The sequence below is a fragment of the Arabidopsis lyrata genome (genome assembly GCF_000004255.2).
Source record: "Arabidopsis lyrata subsp. lyrata unplaced genomic scaffold ARALYscaffold_8, whole genome shotgun sequence".
NCBI lineage: Eukaryota > Viridiplantae > Streptophyta > Magnoliopsida > Brassicales > Brassicaceae > Arabidopsis > Arabidopsis lyrata.
Genome location: NW_003302548.1, coordinates 19,818,115 through 19,836,284, shown reverse-complemented (window position 1 = coordinate 19,836,284; position 18,170 = coordinate 19,818,115). Strand labels below are relative to the sequence as shown.

Here is an 18,170-nt window from a genome sequence, read left to right as displayed (position 1 = left end):
TCTTAGGTTTAATATTTAAAGTTAAGGATTTGTTTATGTATATTTGTGAAAAATGGTATAGTACAACATTCTATTCAATATAGATTCTATATAGTATGCCTTGTATTTAACCACAAACACTATTCACTATTATAAAAAATTTACATCCAATTTTTAAAATTTAAACTATGTTTCATTCAGAAAAAAATGTATCTTTTTTTAAGATATATTTGAAATTTGGAATCTTAAAAAAAAAATATATATGCTCAATTTAAATATGATGGGGTAACAAAAATTTAAAAGAAAAAAAAAACACTAAAATGGTAATTTCCCAAGCCCTTCATGTTAGTCTCTTCATTTTTTCAAATAAGGTGCTATATTCTTAATTTGATTTATGTATATGGTCACTCACCTAAATGGCCCTTCTTAAATCTGTAGTTAGTAACAAACAAAGAGTTGTGATTTGTGAAGGGTAGTTAGGTTAAGATGATCGACCACTGATATAAGATGAATTAACTTTATCTAGCCAAAGGTTAAGGAGTCAGGCCCATATCGGCCCAATTAGGTTTTAATAAAACAACAATATAACTAAAACCCTTGGTCGCCAAAGCTCGCTCTTTTTTCTTTCCACTCTCGTTCCTCAGCCAACACTAGTCTCTTCACCCTAACGCTGCTCGATTTATCTTAAGCCGTAAATCCCGCCGGAAATCTTAAAGACGCTATTTTCCTGAACGCCGTTTGATTCCCATACGGTGGGTCTGTCTTTGAGGTCCAGGAGATAGCAAATTTGTTGAAAAATGGAGGAGGAGAACGAAGTGGTGAAGACGTTTGCAGAACTTGGTGTGCGAGAGGAGCTTGTTAAAGCTTGCGAGAGATTGGGATGGAAGAACCCTTCCAAAATTCAAGCCGAAGCCCTTCCTTTTGCTCTTGAAGGTAAGTTTCTTACGATTGAATCGTTTTGAGGTTCTTAGCTCTGGCTGGGTTTAGGTCTTTGCGAGATTGAAAAGCTTGCAACTTTTTGATGATTAGGGTTTATCATTGCAATTAATTGGGATCTAATGTGCTTTCAGGGAAAGATGTAATTGGACTTGCGCAAACCGGTTCTGGTAAAACCGGAGCCTTTGCAATTCCTATATTGCAAGCACTTCTTGAGTATGTTTATGATTCTGAGCCTAAGAAAGGACGTAGACCTGATCCTGCTTTCTTCGCTTGTGTTTTATCTCCAACTCGGTATGATTCGCTTATCGAGTTTCTTCTAACGTTTACTTTGTTTGATATTTCTTATGGGATTTGATTCTTCTGTTTACTTTCTCTCCAGAGAGCTTGCGATCCAGATTGCTGAGCAGTTTGAAGCTCTAGGAGCTGATATAAGTCTTAGGTGTGCTGTGGTAAGCTCATGTTTTAACCATGTTCACCACAATTTAAACCTTCCTGCTAATAAGAACTGAATGGATTTAAAATGAAAATGTTACCCGATTTTTTTCCAGCTTGTTGGCGGTATAGACAGGATGCAACAAACTATTGCTCTTGGGAAACGGCCTCATGTTATTGTACGTTTACTGTTCTCATCTTAGTGTCATTTGTTTGAGCCTCTACGCTTATCGTAAGTGAATCTAGTGGCTAAGTATGGCATGTTGTTTCATAGGTTGCAACACCTGGTCGTCTTTGGGATCATATGTCTGACACAAAAGGCTTTTCTCTGAAATCATTGAAATATCTGGTAAATCTATGCTTATATTTTGTTGGTCTTTTTCGTTTTGGTGAAGTCTGTTCTTATCATTTTTGTATTTACTTCACATTATTCAACAGGTTCTTGATGAAGCAGATAGACTGCTGAATGAAGATTTTGAGAAATCTCTTAACCAGATTTTGGAAGAGATCCCTCGTGAACGTAAAACATTTCTTTTTTCAGCAACTATGACTAAAAAGGTAGGAACCTTACTTGAGAGTGTTGTGGTTTTGATCGATCAAACTGTCACTCTATAATCTTTTGGAGTGGAAGATTGACAAGGAACAGCAGGCTAAAGTCACTGAATTTGTTTTGGCCTTTTAGGTTCGAAAACTTCAAAGGGCATGTTTGAGGAATCCTGTGAAGGTATGGAGACACACCAAATGACTGGAATTATTTCTTGTCACAGCTATCATAGTTTGAGGTTATAACAGTTGTAAATTTGTTACTTTCCTCCAGATTGAAGCTGCCTCCAAATATTCCACAGTCGATACTCTTAAGCAGCAGTATCGGTTTGTTGCCGCTAAATACAAGGTACATTATTTACATCACAGAGTATATAGATAGTAGCAAACACACAAGAGAGTTTCATCTTTTTTGACTATAATGGCCCTTTTTATCACTGTAACAGGATTGCTATCTGGTATACATTCTGAGTGAAATGCCTGAATCAACATCAATGATTTTCACCCGAACATGTGATGGTACTCGCTTCCTGGCTTTGGTGCTTCGGAGCCTTGGTTTTAGAGCCATTCCTATCAGTGGTCAAATGACACAGGTAAATGATACGCTCCTTTTTCTAAACATTTCTCGACCTTTTCTCTCAAAATTTTCTCATGCTCTTTGAAATGTTCACAGTCAAAGAGACTGGGAGCTTTGAATAAGTTCAAAGCAGGGGAATGTAATATCTTGGTTTGTACCGATGTGGCTAGTAGAGGGCTCGATATCCCATCGGTTGATGTGGTTATCAATTATGACATTCCCACAAATTCAAAGGTTAGAGCTTTTCTTTCTTCAGATGAATGAGTTTTTTTCTTTCTTGTTTCTCATGAATCCATGATCTTGAGAACCTGCATTGATTTTCCAAATTTGGCTCATAGGATTACATCCACAGAGTAGGAAGAACCGCTCGTGCTGGACGTTCAGGTGTCGGGATATCACTTGTAAACCAGTATGAGCTCGAGTGGTATATACAAATAGAAAAACTCATTGGTAAGTAAAAAAACTATTGGATACATTTTTATTGTTTTATCCTAGCATGGGAGACAGACATTTGACTATTTTTCGACATTCAGGCAAGAAACTACCTGAATATCCAGCTGAGGAAGATGAAGTCTTGTCATTGTTGGAGAGAGTTGCAGAAGCGAAAAAGTTATCTGCAATGGTATATTTACTCTGCACTTGTAGTTCTACCTGTGAAAAGGTTTAATTGTTTTTACTTATAACTTTGATTTATCCCGAATTGAATTATGTTTTCTGGCAATATTTGTTATAGAATATGAAAGAATCAGGAGGTAGGAAGAGAAGGGGAGAAGATGATGAAGAGAGTGAGAGGTTCTTGGGAGGTAACAAGGACAGAGGCAACAAGGACAGAGGTAACAAAGACAAGAAGTCTTCTAAGAAGTTCAAACGATAAAATGGCTCTGTTTTTATTGTTTTCGGATAACTCTCCAAAGTTTTGAATTGAAGTTTTCCATATGAACTAGGGAAATTTAATCTATTTTGTACTCGTAATTTGTATTTTTCTATTTGCTTTGTTTCTCAAAGACAGAGATTATGCTATTGAAGTTGATGTTTAAAAGCTCTGGTGTCTGTTCTTGGTGGCTCTTGCAGCTCTTTGTTTTATCTCTAATTTGCAGAAATCTGGCTAAAATGGTTTCGGGTTATATGGTTTCCGGTTCCCTAATGCCTTCAACGAATCAGATAATGTTCACTTCTGCTCACTTTTAAGTACCAAACTAAGAAGTAAGAACATCTTTGCATAAAGAACACAACTTTATAATGGATTCCTTATGAAATTGAATGTTTATGAAGAAGAGTACACATAACCCAAAGAAAAACAAAAACGGGGAAAAAATGCAAGAATATTGGAAAACTAAACCGACAAAAAAAGCCAATACCACATCAACTCAACGCAAGTAGTAGGCAAAAAGAAAGATGCAAAACAAAAATTAAAAACTACTCTCTTGTAGCGGCACCGTTAAAAGCAAAGTCAAGATGAACCACCACCGCGAGACCCACCACGACCTCCTTCTCCACGGCCTCCTCTTCCACCTCCTCCGTTTTGAGGAACTCTTTGGTAACCTTCTCCTCCATTTCGTGGGTTTGAGCTCTTTGGTCTACCAGAAAACTCACCTCCTCCTCTTCCATAGCCTCCTCTTCCTCCACCACCGCGTCCTCCTTTGAAGCTTTCATTTCGGAAACTTCCTCTTCCGGAAAAGTACCTTCCCCTACTACCTCCATTGTTGCCTCCTCCTGCGAAAAAGATTAACCACATCTTTTCAATACACAAAAACTCTTCACTAACCAGCTTTTTCTTGATGAGGTCTCTCATGTTTATTACCTCGACTATTTGTTTTCTTCTCCTCTACAACAGCTTGACGATCTCCGATTGTAACTGGTGAGGCCTACATGTACCAACCCAAAGAGTCAGACTTTCTGAATCAACCGAAACATATACCAGACACCTGAGCTCGAAAAGACTTGGGATTAAACGCGGAGTAGCAAGGCTTTGGTTTACCTCAAGCGCACTCTGCTTTCCGCTAGATGTTTCAAATTCCACAAAACCAAAACAGAAACCTTGCTGCTGAGAGTCACAAACCGTGTAAGGAACCAATAAGCAAGGGGTTTTGGAGGAGATTGTAGATTTATATATCAAACCTTATTGCTTCTGACTTGAATCCCCTCATGCTTGATTGCACCAAAGTTCTTGAACACCTCTTCAAGTTGTGTTGGTGTGGAGTCAAACGGCAAATTTCTTACATAAATCGAATGACCATCATCTGTAATAACAAATACACAAAAAAGTAACAAAATCAATAACCAAGGGAATGCGCGTATTCAAACAGCGAAATGAAAAGAATTTAAGGACCTTCCACATCAACATGGCTACTATTTGGAACATTCTCATGAGCTGACGCCTCGGGTCCTGCTGCGGGCTTAGCAGGAGGAGCGGTTGGCTTATGGTTGACTGGAGCTGGTCTTGGCTTGTTCGGAGCAACGTGTGTTGGTGCTGGACTGCTTTTCATCTGCTTGAGCTATTGAAACACACAAAAGATTTCATAAGGTTTACGAAACAACGTAATAACAATCTTGAGAAACAACAAGAGAATTAAGTTGGTAGGCGGTTTCTACTCACAATTGAAGCATAAGAATGCTTAGGAGCATCTCCTTGAGACACTGATAAAATTTCATTATGACTTATTTGATTAGGAGGTTCGATAGGCTCAACGTCAACAACAACTCCTTCATCTTTATCAGAAGGATCATACACTTCCGCCACATTGTCAAGATCTTCTTCCTCGATAGAAGCAACTGGCTCGGGTTCTACCTCGAGCTCGTTAGTAACAATAACACGTTCTGACAAGAAGTAAGCGTATGTTATATTCTAACCTGAAGTAATGGAGTGCTATGTATGCGCTAGGAAACAAAAAAATCGTACCGGGTTCCACGGGAGCCTGAACATCCCTGGGGTTTCCATTGATGGGGACAGAGCGGGCTTGTGCCGTCACCTCTTTCTCCTCAAGGGATCGAAACACGTCGTTTAAGACAAAGTATCCCTTGTCTTGTGGAGCCAAGAAAAAAGTTTGACTGAACTTCTTCCTCACATTATCGTTCCCGGTTAAATGTCCTGTAACCAGCACAATAACACCTCTCTCATGAGACTCCTGAGCATCCGCAGTTTCTATCTCAGCAGTGTACTCTTCATATTTCAAGGACAGAATCTTATCGTTGATCGCCTGAAAACCAAAGCGAAACCAAGTTAATATAACTCAAAAGAGAACAACAAGAGCAATGTTAAAGTAATTGACTTAATAATCTCACTTGCATAGTTGTGACAGTAGTCACAGCACCGGTAACATCAGGTCGGGTTAACAAGCTCGAATCTTGATAAAACCGATGAACTAAACCGGGAGATTGGTGAAGAATATGATAGTATTGCTCCACAAAGGCACGACCAACAACCTCAGCACCAGGGGAAGGACTAGCTTCCTGCTGTGCCATCTACACTCAACATATATATAGAGTGAGAATCAAAATTAACATAGCTCAAGTTTAACATTATCAATAATCAAACACTGTGTCATTATCTTTGAAGTAAATCGTTTTGATCAATAACCTAAAGACTGATTTGATTTCGCAAAACTCAGATAAAATAAAAGTCAACGATCTAATAGAAAGTCTAAGATTTCACTGTTCTGAATGAAATGAAGCTCACACACACACAAAACAAAAACCCTAAAATTAATAGAAGATCACAACACTTATTACAAGAACAACACTAATTTAGAAACGGAGCAATAACAAATAAAGAAATTTCGGAAATGTTTGTCAATAAATGAATCGAGAAGAAAAGTATATATTAAAGAATGAGTCAGATCAAGCTCGATATAGAAAGAAAAAAAGAGATCAAGATTGGAGCAAATCAAGAAAGAGTAAAAGAAACAGATCGAATTAGGAAAGAAGTGAAGTTGTGTACTTACAGTGATCTGAGGGAGAGAAGGACAAAGGGAGATCTGCTGCAGAAGCTAAGAAACAGAGGAGAGGACGAGAGAGACAGCGACAGACGGAGAAAGAGAGAGAGTGAGAGAAGGAACCAAAGTACCAAAGTTTAGTTCAGTTCAGTTCGGTTCGGCCCAAGAAGACTCAAACTTTGGGCTTTCTCATTCTAGGACGGTCTTCTTTTTGTTTTTAGAAAAAGTTGGGTCTTTCTTGTTCATTATTAGAAACTTACTAAAATAAGATTTACTTGCAAGTGATCTTGAGAATGGTTTTGGGTTGTATATAAAGTTATAAAACGTTCACAGATTTTGTTACTACGACACATATAAAAGATTTATGAAAACAATTTCAAGTTCTGAAACATTGCAAGATTAAATTAATAATGGACCCCATGTTTGAAGGTGTTGTTATTCATTTGAATTGAAGGATGACTAAACATTGAACACAACTACGACTTCTCTAATGTTATTATTGTATCATCGTTTTTTTTTTTGGAGTATAATATTTAGAGTAAGCTAAAATTTTAAGAAATAAGTTGAAAAGAAAAAATCATTTATCTTTTCAAAAATAAATTGAAATTCTATTTTGGAGTAGGAGGAGTTGCACCGACAATTCTTGAACATTGTTCCTTTAGCATCGGAGGAAAAAACGGAATGAATAGAATTTTCGGCATACAATTTGCTTCAGCGTCCAAAAATGCTTTGCAACAAGCCGGACCCAAGTTACGGAATTTTCCGGTGAATATGGATTGAGATATCTCTGCAATGCACCCTGGAATATCCATCACCGATGACAAACATTTTGTTATGTCAGGTAATCCTGGCATCCCAGGAATCGGTTGGAATGGAAATGGAAAAGGAAATGGAGCCAGAAACTGTGGCAACTGAGCATTTGCAGAAACTATGATGTATAGAACCGCTATGAGTGAAATGACATTTTTAATAGACATAATGAGAAATTGAGTAAAAAGAGTCTTAGTATAGCCAAATATATGCTTAATGCTCTGTTTGTTTCTGATTGATGAACAACAATAAGATCCTTGCTTATTTATATGGAATGAAATGTGAAACTGTTGTATTAATTATCTTGATTTAACGTCTTTGAATTCTTTCATTACTATTAGGTCTTTGATTAGCTGTTTTATAAATTTAAAAACATTAACTAAGAAATATTAACTACATAGAGGAAATATAAGTATAACCGGCCCCCATAATTAATCAGTCACCGGTATATATCTCCAAATTTAAACCAATAAATCAATTTATAGGTTTTTTTATATAATAAAATTGAATCGATCTTAAGGTTTGGTTTCTGAAAGTTCCATACACAGGGGTTATTTCCATGACTTGTCGTAGGATTTCCCTGGGTGAGGTTTTTGTGCCCATATGTTCTGAAATTATTCGAGGATTAGCTTTAGCTGTTAGCATTAATATTATGTGAACCTGAAGCTGGACTGTGAACAATCTTAAAGCCATTCGGGTTTTCTGTTGATATCACTAGACTCTGGGAAGTATATTTACTTTAGTATCTACATTTCTTGTTTTGTCTCTTTCTATGATAAGAGACCACAATAGCTTTTACAATTCAGTTTGTTAGAACGGATACTTCTTCGTGTCCTTGTTCGCCACCGAAATTGTAAATGGTTTTAGAGTTTGAGATTAGGCTTATAAAGTTATGATCAACTTCAGCCCAGCCTACCGGTTAAACCCAAGTCAGTTAATTTACTATTCACATAAAAACCAAAAAAAATTGATGGCAGCTTTAGTTATGGCTAGGTGTCGTTTCAAAATGTTTTTTTTTTCTTTTTCTTTTGTGGTACTTCACACTTTTGATTTGAAACCAAATTTTAGTTTTTTCCTTTTTTTCAAAATTTTAGTTATGATAAAACTTCCGTACTGCAACTTAGTTATGTAGTCGTGCTGCATTGTATATTACAATTCTTAAAAACTGAAAATAACTAGTAAACATTGAGTTCAAGATTGTTGTAGTGTTATTATTATATCATTGCATATAATATCAAAAAATGAAACATAATTCAACTAAAAAAACAAAAGCTAACATCAATATATTAAGAATTTCATTTTGGGGTAGGAGGAATAGCGCCAACAACTTTTGAGCATTGTTCTTTTAACATAGGAGGGAAAAACGGATTGAATGGAAGTTTTGGCATGCAATTGGCTTCGGCGTCCAAAAATGATTTGCAGCAAGCGGGACCTAGATTACCGAACTTTCCAGTAAGAATCGATTGAGAAATTTCTGCAACGCATTCTGGAATATTCATTACTGTTGACCAACATTTTGTAATATCGGGTAATCCTGGCATACCGGGATTCGGTTGGAATGGAAATGGAAAAGAAAATTGTGGTAGTTGAGCATTTACGGAGACCAAAACGCATGTAACCGCTACGAGAAAAAACACGTTTTTGATAGCCATGATGTGAACAAAAGAAAAAGAAGTTTCAGAGTTTGTTTTTTTTTTCTTTCGGGTTTGTTTTTAATGATGATCAATACTAAGATCTTTGGCTATTTTTATATGGGAAGGGATGAGCTATGGTATTAATTGTCGTATCGAAACGTCTTCGAAATTTTATTCCGTATTTAATTAGCAGTTTCGTTCTATGAGTCTGATTTAATTAGCAGTTTCTTAAATTGAAATAGAGTCCAATCTCCTCTATTCCAAATTAATGGGACGATCAACTTTGATTAGAAAATATTGACTATTTGACTAATTGAGAGGAGATGAATTATATAACCGGTAGGAATTAACCAAACCGGAATAGCTCAGAATTAACCGGTTGATTATTAATCCTTCGGTTTGATTTGAATTTATTCATTACTCTTAAGTCTTAACTCGTTAACGAAAAGGGCTCTCTTGCACCCGGAGACAATGTCAACTACCATCCCGGAGAGATAACGCCGCCGATTGAAACGCACGCTTTGAAGAACAAAAATGTAGTTCTGTTCACTCGAAAAAGCGTAGAAGAGTTCCAAGAGGATGAGAACGCGTGTGACGGAGAGTCGTAAGAGTAAAGGATTATTAAAAAATTGTGTTAAGGTGACAATATGTTGCAGGTTCGTACTTATTTTTTTCTTCATTTTCTCTACTAATGGATCAGTATTTGTGTTGCACATATATAGCCTACTTTGGTAGGGGAACTACTTCGTAATCAGTACACTATGTTTAGGTTTGTTTAGTCAGTCGAATTTGGATCTATGTGAGAATTTAGTTCTATGTTTAGTTTTGTTTTGTTATCCAATGGGTTGCTAAATTATTATTTCAGGTCAATCAAGACAATCATCTTATTTTTATTGATCCATAAACCCTAAATTTCCTACGTACTTTCCCTTTACTGTGCTAAATATTTTTACATATACATATAGAACTAAGAGATAAAACTTGTGAATAGAAGATTAATTTCGAGATAGCTGACTCTGAGTCTTTCTGACTAGCTTTTTTATTTATCTCCTTCTCTCTGAGTTCTTGACACACTAAAGTAAATTATTAAAAATGCTAATAGAAATTTATATATGAACTCACATGTTCTTTTTTTTTTTTTTTTTATCATCTCTCATACTAAAAGCCAGTCTCAGCCATTATACTGCATAAATGTTTCACAGCATTTGTTAAAGTTCAATGCATTGAGTACAGTTTTGAGTCATGGGATTGCTTTATTTTTCTAGGTCCAAGCTTGAAAAAAAAACCATTATGTGCAATAATAAGTTATTTGTCAATTGTCTCCTTTGCTTATTGCTCCCCCAGACATTAAAGGCACTTCACTACTCTACAGTAACTTTCTTACTGGATTTTCTCGTCCTTTGCAGGTTCATATCTTCCCCTTTGTCTCCTCTCAATCCCTCGAGGCTATTTGGCTTACCAACAAAGAAAGGAATCTAAATGAATACTATTACAAAACAAAATTCAACAAACAGAGTCAATTTGTCTAACGTTATGGGTACTTCCTTGACTTCCATATCCAATATTTATCCATAAAAGCCAATAAATGTCTTGGCATCTAAAACCCTATATTATACATTTTTGTCTTATATGAACCCGTGAATTATTAATATTATTATATATTTTTTCCCAAATATGAAGAGATCGATAGAGAGTTGGTTTTGATATTGTAACAGTAAAAACACAGAGAGAAACGAGTAGTTTCAGTGCAGCAAACTCTGGAGACACACTTTACTACGTCAATAATACAAAAAGGAGAAGCAGTTATATATGTATGTCATAATGTCAGCATCAGCATGTATATACATATAATTTATGGGTGTGTGTGTATTTAATTTATGTGGTTAAATAATTTACTTTTTGGTGGGTTTTACTCCTTTTGGTGTTGTCTCTTACAAGGACATGTCGTTGTCTGTCTCAGCATGAGCCTTCTGCATTTACTGACGTTCAGACCCGAAAACGACGGCTCAGTACCAAAAGACAAGAAAAGAAAAGAAGACGTTCTTAGGCTATCGTGTATAGTGTTCACTGTAGATAATGAACGACACCGTTTTCAGTCTTTTGTTTCGATTCCCTTGTAGTTGAAATTAATAAAAGAGAGCTAGATGTGGATGTTATGATTCGTTGATATCACATAACACGCAAGTATGCAAATTTGGATATTTTTGATCATTTGTTAGAATTCTGGTATGAAGTCCAATTTGTACACGTTCTGATGGCGATTGCTTAAGACCAATCAACTTGTCCTCTTCTTCTTTTTTTTTGTGGAAAATTACACAGTTCCATCATTTTCGTTTTGATAATACCTTATTATTGAAATTCTGTTGTTTACAGTGTTCATATTAGATCACACAATTCAGTAAATTGGCGCAAAAAAAATTAGGAGGAGGACTGGAGGAGTTAGTTAGCTATTTTTTTTTTAGATTTTTTGTTCAACCTTGATAAAAGTATGAATGAATTTATACTAAGAAACAAAGATGCTTTAATTGACCTAAAATGTCTTTGATGGTTAAAGATTTAAAGAAAACAACATGTTGTGAGTTTTGGATGCAAGAAACTGTGTTCCCACATCAAAAGACAAAAATACGTACCAATTTGTTTATTCCTACCAAATTTTCATTTGCAACCATGAGAAAATTAATTTTTTATTAATGGGTGATATGATGCTAATTAGTACTCTATCCGTTTCGAATTACACGTCGTTTAAGGTTTTATGTACAAATTAAAAAAAAACAATTAAATTTTATGTTTTATCTCTTATTAATATATTCTATAAAAAAATTTATTAGTCAAGAAAACAGTAGAAATAAAACTATAACTTTTACCAAATACCTGCATTAAAAATCTAAAACGATATCTATTACGAAATAAATTTTAAACTCTAAAACGAAAATTTAAATGAAATGGAGGGAGTATCATTTTTCTTCTGACATCTACAACATTTTTCTTACAAATCGTTAATATTCAATTTAAATTCCACTGTACGAGAATGAAATCCCTAAAACGTAATTTTTTTTTTGGTGAATATCCCTAAAACGTAATTATGTTGAAGAAAAGTACAGGCAGGCATGTAAACATTCTTAAAATTAGGACGTAATTAATATAAAGAGTAAGTTAGGGTTTATAGTGCCTAGATCTATCTAGTTTGAGATAATATGTCAAGAAAAACAACCTGGTTAATTATTATGAAAAAAAACTCATGGAGAACTTATTTGAACAGACTGTGTTTAAATTTGGCAGAGCTTTGAAATAATTCAGGCCAAAGTCAGAAGGGTCGTCGAACATATATGTATACAAACATACATTTGTAACGTATATGGTATATATTGTCTGTATAATTAAGGATCTTATATATGATCCAAATTAAAAGTCGGAGGAAATTAAGCCCAGAAGCTCAAGTCACATCATCATCACCATTCAAATTCATCCCTATATTCTCTACTTCTTCTTCGTTTGCAGGAACAACTTTTATACCCATAATTCGATGCAAAATCCTCTGTCTTACATCGCAAAAATTCCCTGCAATATGATATTTTAGATTATTTTTTTATTTTTTTATTTTTTTTGCAAAATATAGTTTACAGCTTATTTTAAAAAACTGGAATTTACGTAAATCAAGTTAAAGAAATAAAGGTTTTGGTTTTGAGAAACGTTACTAAACCAAGCAATGACTAAAGGCGGCTTTGTAGTGGGCTGCTTTAGACAACGGTAGGTTTGGCAAGCTTCTTGTTGTTGAGCCGAAAATTTTGTTGTGACAAATTTCACCAGTAGTTTTATGAACATAAATCATAATTAATATTGTTGCGACATATTCGAACAACGCCGAAGTTAGACCAATATACCACTGACACCATCTATATAAAAGTTATTACAAATCTATATATCACCGTACGTACCAAAAAAATTAAAATGTACAGTCTATCACTATAAATAATTTTTGTGTTGAAAAAATACCACCATATCAAGAAATATGCATGGAAGTGCCTTTCTAAGCACTTTCTTAAAACGAATTGTGATATGTTGGAAAACAAAACTAAATGTATAGTTTCTCTTATAATATTTATATAATTAAATTGTGTTTGGAGAATCAACCAACCGATGTAAAAAAAAAAAAAGAGAATTAATCCATGGAACCTTTGATTTGAGATGAACAATTACCAAAAATTATACGAATCAAATTAGTGCTTCATATTTTATTTATATTTTTTTGGATAGTTAAATTAGGACAAAAAAACTGAACCTATCTACAAATGGATATATTACATAATCAAAACCAAATTACAAATGGATATATACATAATCAAAACCAGAGTTCTTAATTTGGAACCGTACACTATGCAATAACACAATATTCATCGTAAACAACCAGTGGGCTAAAGGAGAGGTCAATTATAGAAGACTTTATAGTAGTGATATCAAGTTGGATACAAGGAGGAAAGAAAATGGTGTATGATTTGTGGGCAAAAATCTCAGTGGCAAAAACACTTAGAAGAGGAGTGGTCCACAAATCTCTTTGTGAGTATTTAAGCATTAGATGCTTTAAAGAAAAACCTATACTCGTTGGTCCATTCTCTATCTCAGAGACAGACTCTTACCTCCTCTAGCTGTCAATCTATATATTATATTTACTTACATATATACATATATATATATATATTTTTATATATCTTGTTGTTAACAAAAAAGTTTATATATATGGATATTTATATGCTTAAAACATAACCCACTAGTAGTTAATTAGAAATAAAAGCAGTATATTCCCAACAGTTTGATTTTAACAAGTCTACATTTCATTATCACTAAATTTAGGGTTTCAAAGTTGGTTCGTTAATAATTTAGTTCACCAATTTCTCTACAAATAAAACTTTCCATTTTCGAAACGACAGTCAAATGAAGCGAGCGACTGTATATAGATTTGTCTTTCCATTTATTATGAAACTTTTTGAATTTTTTCTAAATTTTTGTTTCATAAAATTTTCAAATTCTTGTATGTTCAAAGTTCAAACCACTTTTACCATTATTCTACATGTACTGTACATCTTTTCACTTTTAAAGCTCTTGTTAACATTTAGAACTATTAAATTTTAACAGTACGCTTTCTCTTAAATGACTTTAACCGTATGTTTATATTTTTGTTACCAACGAAATAAAGATAAGAAGACAACAGATCACAAACTTGGGTAGAAAATAAATTATATAAAAGTGAAAATGAATTTCTAAACTAAAACCAAGGAAAGGGAACCAAAACTTGAATACTAAAATATATTAAAATTTATTGTAAAAAAAATTATTGTAAAGTTTTTATTTTGGTCAACTATTGTAAAGTTCTTTTATATATAAATTTTCTGTGACTGTGAGTGTAACGAAACATGCTCATTCCCATCACAGTATCAATACACTACATAAATTGATCCTCTTTTGTCCTCTGCATAAATTCCTTTCATACCAAAAATAAACCCTAGGGATTGGAATATAATATTTAAATATATATTTAATTCATTTATTATTTAACTTCCCCAATCATATAATATACATATATAATTATAGTTTCCAAAAAAAGAAATACTTCACATTCCTCTGCCTCCTTATCTCTTCCTTACTCTTCCTCTTGTTCCTTCTTCTACTTCTCTATCAAGCTAGATCTTGAATTAGGACTCAAGCTTACCAGTCTTCAATCGACGTAAACAGTAAGAACATATAATCTTTAACATGTTTGATTTTCAAATTCTTATGAGCTTTCTTATCTTAAATGCAAAATCAAGAAAGAGATGATCAATCATATCAATTTTGCTTTGTTTCTATGTGAATTTTGCTCCAATTTTTTTTTTAAAAGCAAAAAATGTCATCACTTCACCTCAATTTCATTCCATTGAAAGCTATAATTCTTGTCTTCTTGATTTATTTTTCATTAAATTGGTCAATTTCTTTCCTTATTGTTTCAGATCTGTTCTTTATACCAAATTGAGTGAAGATCTTGTTGAGTGAATTAAAAGAGATGAGATCAAGAGAATGTGATGAAGAGGAGATACAAGCAAAGCAAGAAGGAGATCATAATCAAAATCATCAAGTAAACTTAAACCACATGTTGCAACAGCAACGACCGAGTTCGGTATCATCATCTTCAAGGCAATGGACTTCAGCTTTTAGGAATCCAAGAATCGTTCGAGTCTCAAGAACATTCGGTGGCAAAGACAGACATAGCAAAGTCTGTACGGTCCGTGGTCTTCGAGACCGGAGGATAAGGTTGTCCGTACCTACAGCTATTCAACTCTACGACCTTCAAGATCGATTAGGGCTGAGTCAGCCAAGCAAAGTCATCGATTGGTTACTCGAAGCAGCAAAAGATGACGTCGACAAGCTACCTCCTCTACAATTCCCACATGGGTTTAACCAAATGTATCCAAATCTCATCTTTGGAAACTCCGGGTTTGGAGAATCGCCATCTTCAGCTTCATCAACAGCGTTTCCAGGAACCAATCTCGGGTTCTTGGAAAATTGGGATCTTGGTGGTTCTTCAAGAACAAGATCAAGATTAACCGATACTACTACGACCCAGAGAGAAAGTTTTGATCTTGATAAAGGAAAATGGATCAAACACGACGAGAATAGTAATCAAGATCATCAAGGGTTCGACACCAATCATCAACATTTTCCACTGACCAATCCTTACAACAACACTTCATCTTATTACAACCTCGGACATCTTCAACAATCGTTAGACCAATCCGGTAATAACGTTACTGTCGCAATATCTAATGTTGCTGCTAATAACAACAATAATCTCAATTTGCCTCCTCCTTCCTCGTCTGCTGGAGATGGATCTCAGCTTTTTTTTGGTCCTACTCCTCCAGCAATGAGCTCTCTATTCCCGACATACCCTTCGTTTCTCGGAGCCTCTCATCATCATCATCATGTCGTCGATGGAGCCGGTCATCTTCAGCTCTTTAGCACGAATTCAAATACCGCCTCGCAGCAACAGTTGATCACGGGTAATACAAGTTTGATTAGACCATTTCATCATTTGATGAGCTCGAATCATGATACGGATCGTCATAGTAGCGATAATGAATCAGATTCGTGAAAGATTTTTATATCATCTACACTCAACATAAACATGTTATATGTATACGTATTCTTCAATATTTTGATATATATGACGTATTGTTGGATTGATTTATGTATCTTCTTCGTGTATGTATAGAAATTTTAATAATCTCGGATTTGGATTCGACCAAAGACATTCATCATGCCAGGATGGACGTTGTTATTTCTATATATTTTTGAGTTTGATTTAGCCTTTTAATTTGCTTCCTTTTTGAAATTAGATGATTTCTGCTTGAATGTCTCTCTATTCATTTATGAATTTATATACACTCAAATAAATGAATTGTACAATATAGGTATCCCATAACTATCTGGTACTTTCACCTTCATGTATGATTCTAGATTAGTAAATCATCTTTGTTAATTATATATTTCATAAGTAAGGATTTGGGTTTTAGAATCATGGAGAAAGTGAAAAAAAAAACGGAAAGAACAAATATATTGTTCAAAATAAAATGGAAGAGAAACCGAATTCAGACCAACAAAAAAAAACAAGAGTAATATGATGAGTTGGCCTAGTGGTTAAACCCCTTGGTTACCGATAATATAGAGACCTTGGAGGTCACGGGTTCGATTTACGTTGGGAGAGATCTGCTCTCCAAAAGAGAGTTATATTACATGGTTTGGGCCTCGCCCTGGGGAATGTACGGGGCCTACGGGCTCAGAACCTCCTAATCATAAAAAAAAAAACCCTAATTCAACTTTAAACAGTAAATCTAGGTCCATCGAAATCCATATATATGATATATATGCTGCCAACGTATGATCATATTCAAAGCATTTCACCATTTACTATTGGCATCACAATGTTACTAAAAAAACATTTTGTATTTTTTTTTTTTTGACAAAATATGATATGATCTATCTTAATCATCAATATGCAATGATTAAAAGTCAGGACATGAATATAATATCCTATCTACAAATTTTGATATTTATCGAAAACTGCGAATTTTCCAGTTTCTACCGCGATCTATTGCTATATATTCTTGTAGTATATATATGAATGTATATAGGAAAGTCATGTTGTGCACAGTTCAAATGAAAGAAATAGAAGGGGCCGGGTCGTTGCTTGTCATGTGTCAGAAAAAGACCAATAAGTTTCAAATAAGTTTATGTCCACAATCATTCATTTTCATATAACTACGTATATTTGTACAAGCATATTATGAATGTATTCACACGAACATAAATACATGCATATATATATATATAGATACGAATTTAGAAGTATATATAGGTTACTGTTCACAATGCCTAGATGCACGGCAATATGTAATGCATGCCAAACCCTAGCCTCGTGTGTATATATGCGTCACACCCACAATCATGTACATATATCATATGTATACACATGTGAGTAATGTTCTAAGTAAGAAAGTGATGGTTACCAAAAAAAATGTGAGCATGTGTGTGTATATATAATAATAGTATATGTAAATATGAAATAATGCAAATTAGTTGAAATAGCTAACGTTTTTTTTTAGCAAAAAATAGCTAACGTTTTCCTCATCTCCGTATTTGCTGACTTTTGATCAATTTCTCAAATATCAAAGTTCAAAAATAATCGCTGGTGGTCTTTAGTCGACACACGACTGATTTCAGTAAGAGAGCTAATAAATGTGATGGGATTATATTCATTAGTACATTCATTCACATCCACGTGTGTGAGGCGGGAGAGAGATTATATATAGATTTAGGTCGAAGTAATGCAGAGATGCATGTAAAAGAATGCTAAAATATGGTTAACATGCTTATCTATTTGGAAAAATTACAACGTTTTCGTTAGATACTTAATCATTATTCTTCTTAATTACATATTAATTTTATTTGTTTCAAAAGTTCTGTTTCTTCATACATATATATATTTTTAGAAAAAATTACAAATATTCACCCCTTACTTAATTATTTTGTGAATTAATAAGAAAATCATGAACCACACTTGACTTAAAACATAAGAAAGTCTAAATTAGTTACTTCATATTGATTCTTATAATTTTTTATTGGTTATTCTCTTTCTGATGCATGTACAATATGTACATTTAAGGCTTTTCATTCATGACGTACGTATATACTACGGCTTAGCTCAAACAAAATTTGCAACTTTTTTTACAAAATTGTACATTTTAAAAAACAAAAATGGTACTACAAAAATAATCCTTCACTTATTAATCTATTGGA

At 34.2% G+C, this 18,170-nt stretch overlaps 5 protein-coding genes across 6 annotated transcripts; 2 read left to right on the top strand and 3 right to left on the bottom strand.

The window, feature by feature from the left end:
• Positions 1–480: 480 nt before the first annotated feature.
• On the top strand, positions 481–3,534 carry LOC9300790 (DEAD-box ATP-dependent RNA helicase 10). Its single transcript, XM_002866362.2, has 13 exons — positions 481–912; positions 1,050–1,209; positions 1,298–1,367; positions 1,467–1,529; positions 1,625–1,699; positions 1,789–1,908; positions 2,033–2,074; positions 2,168–2,242; positions 2,340–2,486; positions 2,567–2,704; positions 2,809–2,920; positions 3,004–3,092; positions 3,204–3,534. The coding sequence occupies exons 1-13, from the start codon at positions 777–779 to the stop codon at positions 3,342–3,344; spliced, it is 1,368 nt and encodes a 455-aa protein (XP_002866408.1). The 5' UTR covers positions 481–776; the 3' UTR covers positions 3,345–3,534.
• A 150-nt stretch (positions 3,535–3,684) lies between these two features.
• On the bottom strand, positions 3,685–6,516 carry LOC9300789 (ras GTPase-activating protein-binding protein 2). 2 transcript variants are annotated; one of them, XM_002864667.2, is made up of 9 exons: positions 6,412–6,516; positions 5,753–5,932; positions 5,370–5,667; positions 5,067–5,287; positions 4,800–4,965; positions 4,589–4,710; positions 4,449–4,514; positions 4,272–4,335; positions 3,685–4,183 (listed from the first exon to the last, which is right to left on the bottom strand). In XM_002864667.2, the coding sequence occupies exons 2-9, from the start codon at positions 5,930–5,932 to the stop codon at positions 3,921–3,923; spliced, it is 1,380 nt and encodes a 459-aa protein (XP_002864713.1). In that variant the 5' UTR covers positions 6,412–6,516; the 3' UTR covers positions 3,685–3,920. The 2 variants fall into 2 exon arrangements, with proteins under 2 accessions (XP_002864713.1, XP_020882850.1); XM_021027191.1 differs by having other exon boundaries at positions 4,449–4,511.
• A 78-nt stretch (positions 6,517–6,594) lies between these two features.
• Positions 6,595–7,394, bottom strand: LOC9302482. The gene has a single exon (XM_002864666.2). The coding sequence runs from the start codon at positions 7,377–7,379 to the stop codon at positions 7,011–7,013; it is 369 nt and encodes a 122-aa protein (XP_002864712.1). The 5' UTR covers positions 7,380–7,394; the 3' UTR covers positions 6,595–7,010.
• A 1,091-nt stretch (positions 7,395–8,485) lies between these two features.
• Positions 8,486–12,242, bottom strand: LOC110228902. Its single transcript, XM_021027205.1, has one exon. The coding sequence runs from the start codon at positions 8,862–8,864 to the stop codon at positions 8,508–8,510; it is 357 nt and encodes a 118-aa protein (XP_020882864.1). The 5' UTR covers positions 8,865–12,242; the 3' UTR covers positions 8,486–8,507.
• A 1,964-nt stretch (positions 12,243–14,206) lies between these two features.
• On the top strand, positions 14,207–16,182 carry LOC9302481 (transcription factor TCP5). Its single transcript, XM_021022855.1, has 2 exons — positions 14,207–14,572; positions 14,828–16,182. Exon 2 carries the CDS (start codon positions 14,881–14,883, stop codon positions 15,964–15,966), a length of 1,086 nt encoding a protein of 361 aa, XP_020878514.1. The 5' UTR covers positions 14,207–14,572; positions 14,828–14,880; the 3' UTR covers positions 15,967–16,182.
• The last annotated feature ends 1,988 nt before the right edge of the window (positions 16,183–18,170 follow it).

What these genes read in the sequence shown, in the direction of transcription:
- LOC9300790 (XM_002866362.2), top strand. Translation starts at nt 777, where the DNA reads ATGGAGGAGGAGAACGAAGTGGTGAAGACGTTTGCAGAACTTGGTGTG. An exon ending in CAGCAACTATGACTAAAAAG is followed by an intron (nt 1,909 to 2,032) that starts GTAGGAACCTTA and finishes TTGGCCTTTTAG; the next exon opens with GTTCGAAAACTTCAAAGGGC. An exon ending in CGAAAAAGTTATCTGCAATG is followed by an intron (nt 3,093 to 3,203) that starts GTATATTTACTC and finishes TATTTGTTATAG; the next exon opens with AATATGAAAGAATCAGGAGG.
- LOC9300789 (XM_002864667.2), bottom strand. Translation starts at nt 5,932, where the DNA reads ATGGCACAGCAGGAAGCTAGTCCTTCCCCTGGTGCTGAGGTTGTTGGT. An exon ending in CTACTGTCACAACTATGCAA is followed by an intron (nt 5,668 to 5,752) that starts GTGAGATTATTA and finishes TTTGGTTTTCAG; the next exon opens with GCGATCAACGATAAGATTCT. An exon ending in AGCATTCTTATGCTTCAATT is followed by an intron (nt 4,966 to 5,066) that starts GTGAGTAGAAAC and finishes GTGTTTCAATAG; the next exon opens with CTCAAGCAGATGAAAAGCAG.
- LOC9302482 (XM_002864666.2), bottom strand. Translation starts at nt 7,379, where the DNA reads ATGTCTATTAAAAATGTCATTTCACTCATAGCGGTTCTATACATCATA.
- LOC110228902 (XM_021027205.1), bottom strand. Translation starts at nt 8,864, where the DNA reads ATGGCTATCAAAAACGTGTTTTTTCTCGTAGCGGTTACATGCGTTTTG.
- LOC9302481 (XM_021022855.1), top strand. Translation starts at nt 14,881, where the DNA reads ATGAGATCAAGAGAATGTGATGAAGAGGAGATACAAGCAAAGCAAGAA.